Genomic DNA, 11,619 nt, shown 5'->3' with positions numbered 1-11,619 from the left:
GATATGATTAAAGTAGATTTGGGGAGAGCCCGTTCACTGGATCTGTTCAGAGGCCCAGCAGCTGGTTCTGTGGGCAGGCCTGCATAAATCTGTCTATCACGGCTATTTATGACCTTTATTTGACTGTTGTTCAGTTCTTTCTCCTCAGAATTGAACACTATCAAGTAATGTCTCTGTCTGAATCACCACCTGTATGATGTTCTGTATGTGTTACTTTTTTACACTGTTCATTTATGAATATTTGTGTATTCGTCCAGACAGCAGTGAGTGATAATCTGAAGAGGAGGGTGAACTCTGATCTATAAGACCTCTGTGACACTGAACTGTGTTTTCCAAGAGAAAGCTTCTGCTTTGTGAGAGAATGAAACATGTTTTACTGCAGTAAAGACACAATCTGTAATCCAAACATACACAAAAGAGTCACCACACCAACAACACAGACTGAATATCATTTACATGTGTTTGGTCACAAAGCTTTACAGTAAACCAACATCAGTCAGTTGACGGCTGTGTCTTCATGTGTTAACGCCTGCTGAACATAAACAACCTTCTGGTCTTTTAATTTCATAATTAATATCTCTCACTCTTGTAGATGATTAAAATAATTAAACTATATTAAAACACACTGACAGCTCCCAGTTTCATGTTATTCTGATATAAAGCAGCATCACTTCAGTCTGCTGAGGCCTCGGCTGGATCCAGTCAGATCACAATAACAGATTCATTACATGTCGTAAACATTCAGTTTAGGTTATGAATCTGTTTCAAAGAAGTAGATTCACAAAACATTGTTGATCTGACCACTGCAGAGGTTTTTAATTACATGATTACAATAGATGAGTTTGTGTTTCACTCTGTGACGGACAATATTTTAACTCTTAGATGCATGAGTGATTGGACCCTACACTCTTCCATAAGTGGGTCAAAAATGACCCGTATTAGAATCAATGCGTTTTGGTGCCATTTTTGTTCAGAATAATCATTTTGTATTTTTGTTTTGTATTGTACACACAAGAATGATTTCATGTGTGAGTTATTTTTATTTTTCACTTTTTAACATTTGGAACATGTTCAAACATTTTGAACAATAATAATTGAAAACAAAGAAAATTGATTGCACAGAACATAGCAAAAGAAAAATGTCAACATTCATTTTGTGTGTGTGTCTCTGTGTATGTAACTGTCCAGTCATTGACAATTCATCTCTATTTGTAGAGCTTTTGGTGTCATAGTCCCTCACTGCATGCAGTTGTCACAAACTATCTGTTTCTGGCTCAGCTGAAGAAGTGAGAACAAAACATCTGAGTTTTATTTATTAAATTCAATAACCTTTTATAAAGTGCTTCATTAACAATAAACGAGCAGTGAAACAGAGTGTAAACGGTGCCAAAGCGAGAGCAAAATGAAAAACCAGCATCAGGTGTTCAAACATCAACAGTGGTGTTACATTTCTGTGGCTCGAGCAGTTTTCAGCGTCCACAGCTCCAAATCAGTTCAGAGGCGTTGAGGCTGAAGGACAGAGCTGACCTGATCTGATGTTTGTGCTGAAGAAGCTCTCTGACTCTCTTTCTGCTTTGGGTTCATTTCTTTGCTCCTTGTTTTCATTTCAGAGTAAAACACTGAGGTCAAATATTGTTTCATCACATCTCTCATGTGTTTTATTATATTGTCTGTCCTGGTTGTAATTTAGTGAGGAGGTCTGAACTCAAACACACTAACACATGAATAAAATAATGAATATGGACTTCTACAAGGATATAAGATGTTCCCCTCCGTCTCATTTATCTGCACACAGATGTGTTTAAAACAGCAGATAATAACAGTCTGTACTGCTGCACATCAGCTGCAGGTTTGAGCCACTGGGGGGCGCTCCTCCCCACATTTACTCACTATAACATCGATGAAACGTAATTTTAATTTGTTGTTTGTTGTTGATATTGTGATCAGGACTGTTTTCAATCCCAGGGCAGCCACACAGAACAAAAGGACAATAAGACACTACTGCATCCACACAGACTCCAGAGTATCTGACCTGTAGCTGACAGTGACCTCTGACCTCCCAGAACATTCACACATTTCTGCACATGACATCACATGAAGCTACAAAACATGACACAAGATCTGAGCAGCAGGAGGTTTAATGCTCCTTTCATATGCGAACAAAGCGGAGACACTCAAATAAAACCCCGCATGTCTCCTCATCCTCTCACACAGGCTACAATAAGATCATTTTACTTTCGCTTTACAACCTGAGCGGGTCAGTTTTACCCAGTTATAAGTGACGTCATGCTCAGGCTAAATTACCATTGGCTCAGATGAAGGCTGATATTAACGCCTCCCTCTGTTTTCCCCTCATTTCGTCCCTGGATCCTGAAGAGGACGGAGCATTTTGAGTCTGCCTGAGGATAAAGAATAATATTATTGTGATCAAAGCTTCAGAAACGACAGTTCACCATGAAGATGTTGTTTCTTCTGGCTCTCCTGGGAACAGGTCTACATGGCGCGGCGGCAGGTCAGTTCACTTTATTTCAGTTGGTTGTAAAAGGAAAAATGTTTCGTGTCTTTATGTTCTGTAAATATGAATTGAAGGTTTGTTTCATAGTCTTTGATGTTTAGCTCCAGGACTTCATTGCAGATTATAGAAATGTTTAAAACTGATAATCTTAAAGTTGACGTTAGTAAATCCTGTCTGTTCATCTCATTAATCACTAATAGTTTCTGTTAGAAGAGAAGTCTACAGTCTGTCTCTGACAGTGGATGTTAAAAAGTGTATTTGTCTATTTGTTTTTCTATATTTCGGACATTATTTTAATTCATCTGATCGATCTTGATGCTAAAATGTCAGCAGAACTGCGCAGCACAGAACAGTCCAACACACTCAGATAAATAAAGAAAAGAGCAGAAAACATCAGAACAAGGCGATAAAACAAAGATGGTCTGAAACTATATTTAGTGCACTGATCAGTTTTAATCTCTGAGTTGTTGATGAACGTTTGATATAAAAATCAAGACTGTTTTAGAAATTATAAACATATTTTATATTATTTTACATTCATGAGTTATAATTAACATATTTTTTTGAAACACGTCACTGAATTACATCTGTAAATACACAAATATGCACCCAGAAAACACACAAAATCAATCACTATATCACAATAATTATATATTTTTCCATTGAATTGAAGACGACATTTCCCAGATAACTCCACAGTTTAACTCCACATACTGAAACACACATCTGCTTTAATGTAGTTCGTCCATACTGAGTTTTGTTGGTTGGGTCCAGTCACATCACACTGGTAGTTATTACATTTACTGTGTGTACAATAGCATGTTGTTTAGTAGAGTCAGATCAATAAATCAGCCACAGATATATCTGCAGATATTAACTTCTTACAGATATGTTGGTATCTGTGTGGATGTGGCTGATAAGTGACAAGAAACTGAAGAACAGAAATGTTAAACTGGGTTTGAGCTCATTTAGAAACAGAGTCTTCATTACAGAGTTTGTCCACCAGAGAGCACTGAAGAGTTTATTAATAACTGAAATGTCCTGATCAGTTTGTGTCGTGGTCACTAAAAACATTTGTTTATGTTTTGTGTCTTATTGTAAAAATACTATTGACAGAAAAATCAGATTTTACATTTCTGTAATTGTCTTAAGTTTTAGAAGTATCAGTATCAGCCTCAAACTCCAGTATCTGTCGGACAATACTGTAAAACATTATACAAGCGGTTTTAGTGCAGTTTAACACAGAAATATGATCGTCATGTATTCAGACAGCAGAGGACAGTGAAGGATTCTGAAATCATGGATGAATCGATTGTTAAAAATGTAGATTAAACTTTTATAATCAGGACTAAAAGTAAATTAAAAATTAGTCCATGTTGGAGGGAATGTTCAGGTAGGCGTCAATGAAAAAAATCCAGATCCCAAATCTTTAAATCCAGTACGTAACTTATACTGATAGAAACTGTAAACAATATCTCTGTAAATACACATATTACTTAAAATATCTTCCTTGAATAAACTACAAAGATATGCTACATTTTCTGGAATAAACGTGATTCTCAACTATTTGAAATCCCAAACCCTCTGACAATGACATGAACAAATAAATAAATGACCAGTTGATGATGAAAAATAACAACATGTTTAAAATGTTGAAGCAAAATCTTAATCTATACATTTACTTTTGTTTTTATTGATTGTGTAACAGTAATTATTAGGATGTCTTGACTCTGCTGTAGTTCATTTTGATTCTTAGTGCAGGAAAATAACTTTGTTCAGTGATTTATAAAACTGAAATCACGACATTAACTGTTTCTTACAGTGACTCACTCTCTGAAGTATTTCTACACTGCGTCTTCTGGAGTCCCAAACTTCCCAGAGTTTGTGACTCTTGGGTTGGTTGATGAAGTTCCGATAAGTTACTATGACAGTAACATCAGGAGAGAAGTACCCAAACAGGACTGGATGATCAGAGGCACAGCAGATGATCCTCAGTACTGGGAGAGACAGACTCAGATTTCTGTGGGTGCTGAGCCGACCTTCAAAGGCAACATTGACATTGCAAAGCAGCGCTTCAACCAAAGTGGAGGTTTGTTTATTTTTCACTTTCTACTGATAAAATGTTGTTTATATTTTCATTCTGTATTTTAGTAAGAATATGTTACGTCTCACACACACACACACACACACACACACACACACACATTAAACTGTCTGTTGGAGGCGTTTCTTGTCTAAAAACTCACAGTCAGACTGAACAGAAACATTACTGAGACTGAGACTACTGGATGCTGCTGTACTACACTGATACAGTGTTTGTGTCCATCCCATAATAACCAGCAGAGATTATTAACCCTTTATCTCCACTAGATTAGATCAGAATAACTCTGCTGAAGTGGCCACAGTGAGTTGGTCCATAATAACTCTACTGTAGGAACCTGTTTATCACAACAGTCTAACAACACACAGCTGATAGAGGAACATTACTGCCTGGTTTCTTAAACTACGGAGCAGGACTGTAAATGGGCCACAGGCTGCTTCTGCTGGGTCCTCATATGAGAGGAGGAGCAGTATGTTTTAATACACCTGGCTGACAGGACCACAAGGTAAATGTCTCATTCAGATCAGAGGTTTAACAAGTTTAACAGAACGACTCCACTGTACTGAGCACACTGTGTCCATCCCATAATATACAGGATATATAGTAGATCTACAGATTAGATTAGATTAACTCTACTTGACCACAGTGTGTCTCTGTCATAATAAACATATGTTGTGCTGAAGTGATTAGACAATTAATCCATTAGTTGATCAACAGGAAATTTATTGACAGATTCTGACGATCACATATTGATTTAAGTCTTTTACTAAACAAAACTCACAAACATTTTCTAGTTCAAGTTTCTCAAATATGAGAATTTGCTGCTTTTCTCTGTTTTATATTGTTATAAATTAAATACTGTTCAGTGTTGGTCGGACAAAAGAAGATATTTGAAGATTTCACTTCTGGCTCTGGAAACTTGTGATGGACATTTTCACTATTTCCTGATATTTTACAGCATAAACGATTTATTGATTAACCAAAAAAAATTCATTACATAATCAATAATGAGAAAAATAATTAGTTTGAACCCAAAATATGTAGTAAAAACAGATTAGATTACTTTAAATCTACTGTACTGATACACAGTCTGTCCATCCCATAATATAGAAGAAGTATTTAGAAGATTTCACCTTTGGCTCTGAGAACTTGTGATGGACTTTTTTCACCATTTTCTGCCTTTTTACAGCGTAAATGATTTATTGATTAGCCAAAAAATAATCACTACATAATCAATAATGACAAGAACAATCAGTTTAGGCCCAAAATATGAAGTAAAATACAGATTATATTACATTTACTCTACTGTACTGATACACAGTCTGTCCATCCAATAATATATAAAAGAAATATGATGATTTCACCTTTGGCTCTGAGAACTTGTGAAGAACATTTTTCACAATTTTCCCACTTTTTAAAATAAATAAATGGTAAATCAATTCATCAAAAAATAATTAACAATGAAAAGAATCATTAAATTCATCCTAAATATAAAGTAGAACTACAGATTATATTATATTAACTCTACTGTACTGATACACAGTCTGTCCATCCCATAATATAGAAGAAGACATTTAAAGATTTCACCTTTGGCTCTGAGAACTTGTGATGGACATTTTTCATAATTTTCTCACTTTTTAAAATAAGTAAATGTTAATCAATTAATCAAAAAATAATTAATAATGAAAAACAGAATTAATTTCAGTGTTAAATATAAAGTAGAGCTCCAGATTAGATTAGATTAACTCGACTGTACTGACCACAGTGTGTTGGTCCATCGCATCAGCAGCATCAAACCAACATCTGCAGGTGAAACAGCTGTTGGTTGTATTGAGTGATTGACTGATGGATGGACCAATCAGGACACACAGACTGCCTCCCAGTCTCCATAATGGTCCTGATGGTGTCTGCCTCATCCTGACCAGTTGTAGTAACACAGTGCTGAACAGGACACACTGTCCTGGCTGAGCAGCTGGAGTCTAGTGACTCATCCTGGACTGAAACTCTCCTTCAGTGAAGCTTCTAGAGCAGCTTCAGGACAGTCTAGTCTGTAGCTTCTCACAGGAAGAGGATGTTGTTGGACTGATCCACTGGCTGCAGGGTCTCAGTGGGTGTAATGTTCAGTCCAGGATCAGGTTTAATCTGCTGGTCAGGACTCCACCTCAGTGTGTGTGTGTGTGTGTGTGTTCACATGAAGCCACACCACCTTCAACAGTGGAGATAAACCGCTGGTCTCAGTGGAGTCAGTGTGTCTCTGTGGTGAAACAGAGGATATGAACTGTGTCAGGATCTCACTCTGTTTCCCAGCAGTCTCTGCCTCTCTGTCTCTCTCTAAGACGTCCACACTGTCCAGATGATGATTGGCTGTGAGCGGCTTCCATCCAGCCAATAACAGCAGGAGGTGTAGATCCTGTGTTTTGGTGTCTGTGGATCAGTGTGTCTCTGTGGTGAAGATGTGATGTCAGCTGATGATCGATGACTGAGCTGTGATCTCACTCTGGTTTAATGTTGTCTCTGTTTCTGTCTCAGGTGTCCACATTTACCAGAACATGTACGGCTGTGAGTGGGATGATGAGACTAAAGAGGTCAATGGTTTTGATCAGTATGGTTATGATGGAGAAGACTATATCTCATTTGACCTGAAGACAGAAACATGGATCGCTCCAAAACAACAGGCTGTCATCACCAAACACAAGTGGGATAATGACAAAGCCTGGATAGCACAGACAAAAAACTACCTCACCCAGATTTGCGTTGACTGGGTGAAGAAGTATGTGGACTATGGGAGGAGCTCTCTGCTGAGAACAGGTACAATCACATGACCTGATGTTGTTTAATGGACACAACAGTCTTCATTTTCTTGTCTTATTTTCTCTCTTACCTCTTCATCTCTTTGCCTCCATTTTCTCTCTTCTGTGTTTCTGTCCATCTCAGTTTTCTCTCTGTCTCTTACTCTGTCTTTCTCAATCTTACTGTCCTCCTCCCTTTCTTATCTGTCTCACCCCATTTTCTCACCCCTCTGTCTTTCCCTTCTTGTAACGTGTTCACATATTTTGTCTGTGTTACTATAACATTTAAAATATATTCCATCAAACATGAGTGATAATAATAATAAACAGTAAATACTAATAAATAACCTATAAACTGTCTCTGTCTTTACTCTCCAGAGCTTCCCTCAGTGTCTCTCCTCCAGAAGACTCCCTCCTCTCCAGTCAGCTGCCACGCTACAGGTTTCTACCCTGACAGAGCCTCACTCATCTGGAGGAAAGATGGAGTGGAGCTTCATGAGGAGGTGGACCACGGAGAGATCCTCCCCAACCACGATGGAACCTTCCAGATGAGTGTTGACCTGAACCTTTCATCAGTCACACCTGAAGACTGGAAGAGGTACGACTGTGTGTTTCAGCTCGCTGGTGTGAACGAGGACAAAATCACCAGACTGGACAAAGCAGTGATCAGGACCAACGAAGGTAAGACTGGAATCAGAAGTGTTGACGGTGGGAAACACATTTATTTTACTGTAAAGGTCCTGCAGTTCATGTGTTTATATGTGTGTTGGAAGTTTTGTTTCCTTGTGTTGTTTTATTGTCAGTTTTTTTCATCTAGAAGGCTCAGATTAACATTAAACCAACGCACATGTTCACCTCTGGACTCTTAAATGTGTATTAGCAAAACAAATTGTCCACTTTTTAATCTTTGACTTGGATTAATACAGAACAATGTCAATTATGAAACATGCAAAACAAATTCTCTGGTTGCCTTTTATATTTTGAAATGTTTACCACCTTGTAAATCTATTGTAGCTTATAAAAACTGAGACTATTGTACCATCACTTTATACCATTTCAGACCACGTGTAGCCATTTTAATGTGTAACCACAGTTCAGAGATTATAGGCACTGTGTTGATTTAACTACTGTTCAGTTTTCGGAGATGAGTAGATTATTTTAAACTGGGGGACTATAAATGTATCAGATAATCAGCCAGAATACAATTTATTTTTTTGACAGTTGAAAAGTAGTTTTAGGATGACAGTCAGATGCTGTCATTGTGCCAGAAACCCTCATATAAAACTCAACCAAACACAGACATACAACTAAACAACGACAACAAAGCGAGATGAAGATAAATAAGCATAGATACATTAATGATGTGCAGACATGTAGAGATAAAAATTGAAAATAACAGCAGCAGGACAATCAAAAACAAACAGTGTCTGTTTACAGGTTTGATGTCTGGTTGGCAAATGGATGTTCTCCTCCTCTAACCTGCTTCATCTGAACAGGTTGTGACTATTTTTTGTTGTTTTCTGCTCAACAGGGAACCTCACCATGATTGCCATCATCATCGCTGCAGTGGCTGTTCTCGCCCTCGTCAGCGCTGGGATTGGATTCTTCATTTATAAGAAGAAGAGCGGTGAGAGACCAAAACACTCTTTTTTCAGCATTTTGATTTTAAACTTTGCACAACGAAATCTTTTACCACCAACAGTAAACACGTTAAGGCTCATAGCCACAGTTTCATTACTGTATGAAATATTAAAATGATGAAGAAAAAAATAATATAAGACCTAAAAAAGAAAAAAAAGGTAGAATGGATTTATTTATCGTTTGGAGGGGATTCTCGATAAAGTCTGGCATTTTAAACTGTACCACATGAATAATTTGTCATTTCTTTTTATTTCAGACAAACGCCCTCCATCTCGTAAGTAACACTTGTTTTTATTCTATTTCCTCTGACCTGACATTGTAGATTTAAAAGAGTTTCTGGAGTTTGTGCTGATTAACTTTTCTTGCAGTGCTAGCTGTTTGTAAAAAACAGCAGGATTTGGGCTAACAATGTGTTTCTGACCTTACAGCTATAAGCAACCCTGAGGTCATGGAGGAACTGAATCCAAAAGCCTAAATGACAAACACACCAACCTGAACACAGTGAGTTGCTTCATATTGGACATTAATTCATACACCTGTTGTTAAACAAAGCTGCACTAAACTTTGTGTAAAGTAACTTTCTGAGACTGTTTATTTACTGAAACATTTATTTGACACTTTGTCGTTTTAAAGAAAATCTTTGTCTTTCAATTATTTTCCACAACAAAGGTGAAACTGTTAAATATAAAGTTAGATTATTCAGGCAAAGACACGGATACTTTGAGGAACTTTCACATCAGCAGGTCAGATGAAGTGTAATATTAAAAACTCAAACATTAACTTTTAGAAAAACAGTGACACCATTTTGTTGATTAACCAAATTTAAACAAACGACTTGTACTTCAGAAACATGGCAGGTAAATATTATACAACTAAATGTTATGTAATGTTTTTCCTTTTGTCTCTTCAGGTTTATGGATAAATTCTGCACTGGAACAAGAAGCGATGTCACCACATTCCTCTCCATAAACTGGGAATTCATTGGATATTCTTAAACATATAAACTGAATCAGGGTTGGAAATCTATCAGTAGATGCTTATTGATTGAAATACAAAGAAAACAAAGGTGAAAAATCAGTTGGCAAATGTTTTAGAAATACTATCAATATAAATGGTGACATTAAATCATTTTGATCATTTGGTTTCAAATAAAAAGTTGAATTTCATCTGAAAAGACTTTAGTCAGATGTTGGCAAATCAAATGAGGATATCGACATATATATATATATATTAAAAAAAAATCACTGCTCTCTCCCTGCATACATAATGAATTTGAAGATTTGTCTGTTTATCTAAAACACAAACATATTTACATTTTAATACATCTGGTGTTCGGGGTTTTCTGGGAAAATCAATATTGCTAATACAAATTGAAATGTAAATATTCGTACACATCCCAGTATGTGCATTCCCATCTTCATGTATATACTACTTGGGCCTGGCAATACGATATACACCTTGAGATAACAGATATTTGTCAACCAGGAGAGAGTTGTCTTTACTATTTATACTAAAAAAGCCATTATTTGGTTCTCTGGCTGTATATGATCACTGGAGGCAAAAGTGCAAATCAATCAGCAACATCCAAAAACATGCTACGAAAATGGACACCATAAATTACCCGTAGGTGTAAATGTAAATGGTTGCATATCTGTATTACTCCTGGTGACTCCAGTCCCCTGTGAGGCTCAGCAGGATGCATTGGACAGGAAATGGAATATTTTTATCACTATGGTGAATTATCTTGATTTTAAATTCATTTGATCTGGTTAAGACGACATGTCTCAATGATTTCCTGATTTTATCTCCAGAAAATGCACATTATGATATATACAACAACATGAATATACATATTCAATGATAGGTTGTATCAATGTTGCCACCCCTAACATCCGTAGAAAATTTATTTTCCAGTTGTGTAAATATGTTGTCTGTATATTTCTTTATGAGTGATACAGTTTAAAGATTTTGTTTTGATTCAAACAAGGCTTGTGGGGCCTATCTGGCCAGGATGAATAATTTATGTCAGAGTTTTTTTCTTTATTAATCAGAAGTATGTTGTTTTTTGTTTCTTAAAATCTCTTTTAATCTGTTTTGAAATATATCATTGATTTTTGCTGATTTTCTAAAAGGGTTGTGGGCTTTTTTCAAGCTTCTCAGCACACTGATAGAGAAATATCTTTGCTCATTTTAGTTTTGTTAACACAGACGTTGAACAGCGATGCTCAAAATTGTTTCCTGTGTTTGGTTAAGTATATGAATGTCAAATGAAGTTGCTCCACTTTTTCATTCCTTTTGCACTGTAATTTTGCTTTTCAATAAAATCACAAATTTTCCAAATGTTAGTGTCCTTTTGTGTTTAAATATAAAATACAAGGTTACACATTTGTGAAAGAAGCATAAATTATATCAATATTACCTGCATGTCCACTAACCAACATGACTCTGACCTGTAGGTATTAAAGTTAAAAAGCAGGAACAAGCTAATTATTTTGGCAAACCTGTGATTCTTCATAGATGAAGGTTGAATTTTAGTTTTCACATGAAAAACATATGATAGAGATGATTTTCAT

The 11,619-nt window shown here is 36.4% G+C and overlaps 1 protein-coding gene across 1 annotated transcript; it reads left to right on the top strand.

The window, feature by feature from the left end:
- Positions 1-2,352: 2,352 nt before the first annotated feature.
- LOC141010186 (major histocompatibility complex class I-related gene protein-like) lies at positions 2,353-11,386 on the top strand. The gene is made up of 8 exons (XM_073483058.1): positions 2,353-2,512; positions 4,338-4,604; positions 7,146-7,424; positions 7,784-8,086; positions 8,937-9,032; positions 9,303-9,320; positions 9,475-9,547; positions 9,957-11,386. Exons 1-7 carry the CDS (start codon positions 2,455-2,457, stop codon positions 9,519-9,521), a joined length of 1,068 nt encoding a protein of 355 aa, XP_073339159.1. The 5' UTR covers positions 2,353-2,454; the 3' UTR covers positions 9,522-9,547; positions 9,957-11,386.
- The last annotated feature ends 233 nt before the right edge of the window (positions 11,387-11,619 follow it).

This window comes from Pagrus major, chromosome 16 (genome assembly GCF_040436345.1).
Source record: "Pagrus major chromosome 16, Pma_NU_1.0".
Lineage (NCBI taxonomy): Eukaryota > Metazoa > Chordata > Actinopteri > Spariformes > Sparidae > Pagrus > Pagrus major.
Note: the sequence above shows the minus strand (reverse complement) of the source record. Positions and strands in the feature narration are given on the sequence as shown.

Excerpts from the sequence above, each read along its gene's own strand:
- LOC141010186 (XM_073483058.1), top strand. The coding sequence starts at position 2,455 with ATGAAGATGTTGTTTCTTCTGGCTCTCCTGGGAACAGGTCTACATGGC. Across the intron at positions 7,425-7,783 it reads GAGCTCTCTGCTGAGAACAG|AGCTTCCCTCAGTGTCTCTC; the intron begins GTACAATCACAT and ends TTTACTCTCCAG. Across the intron at positions 8,087-8,936 it reads AGTGATCAGGACCAACGAAG|GGAACCTCACCATGATTGCC; the intron begins GTAAGACTGGAA and ends TCTGCTCAACAG.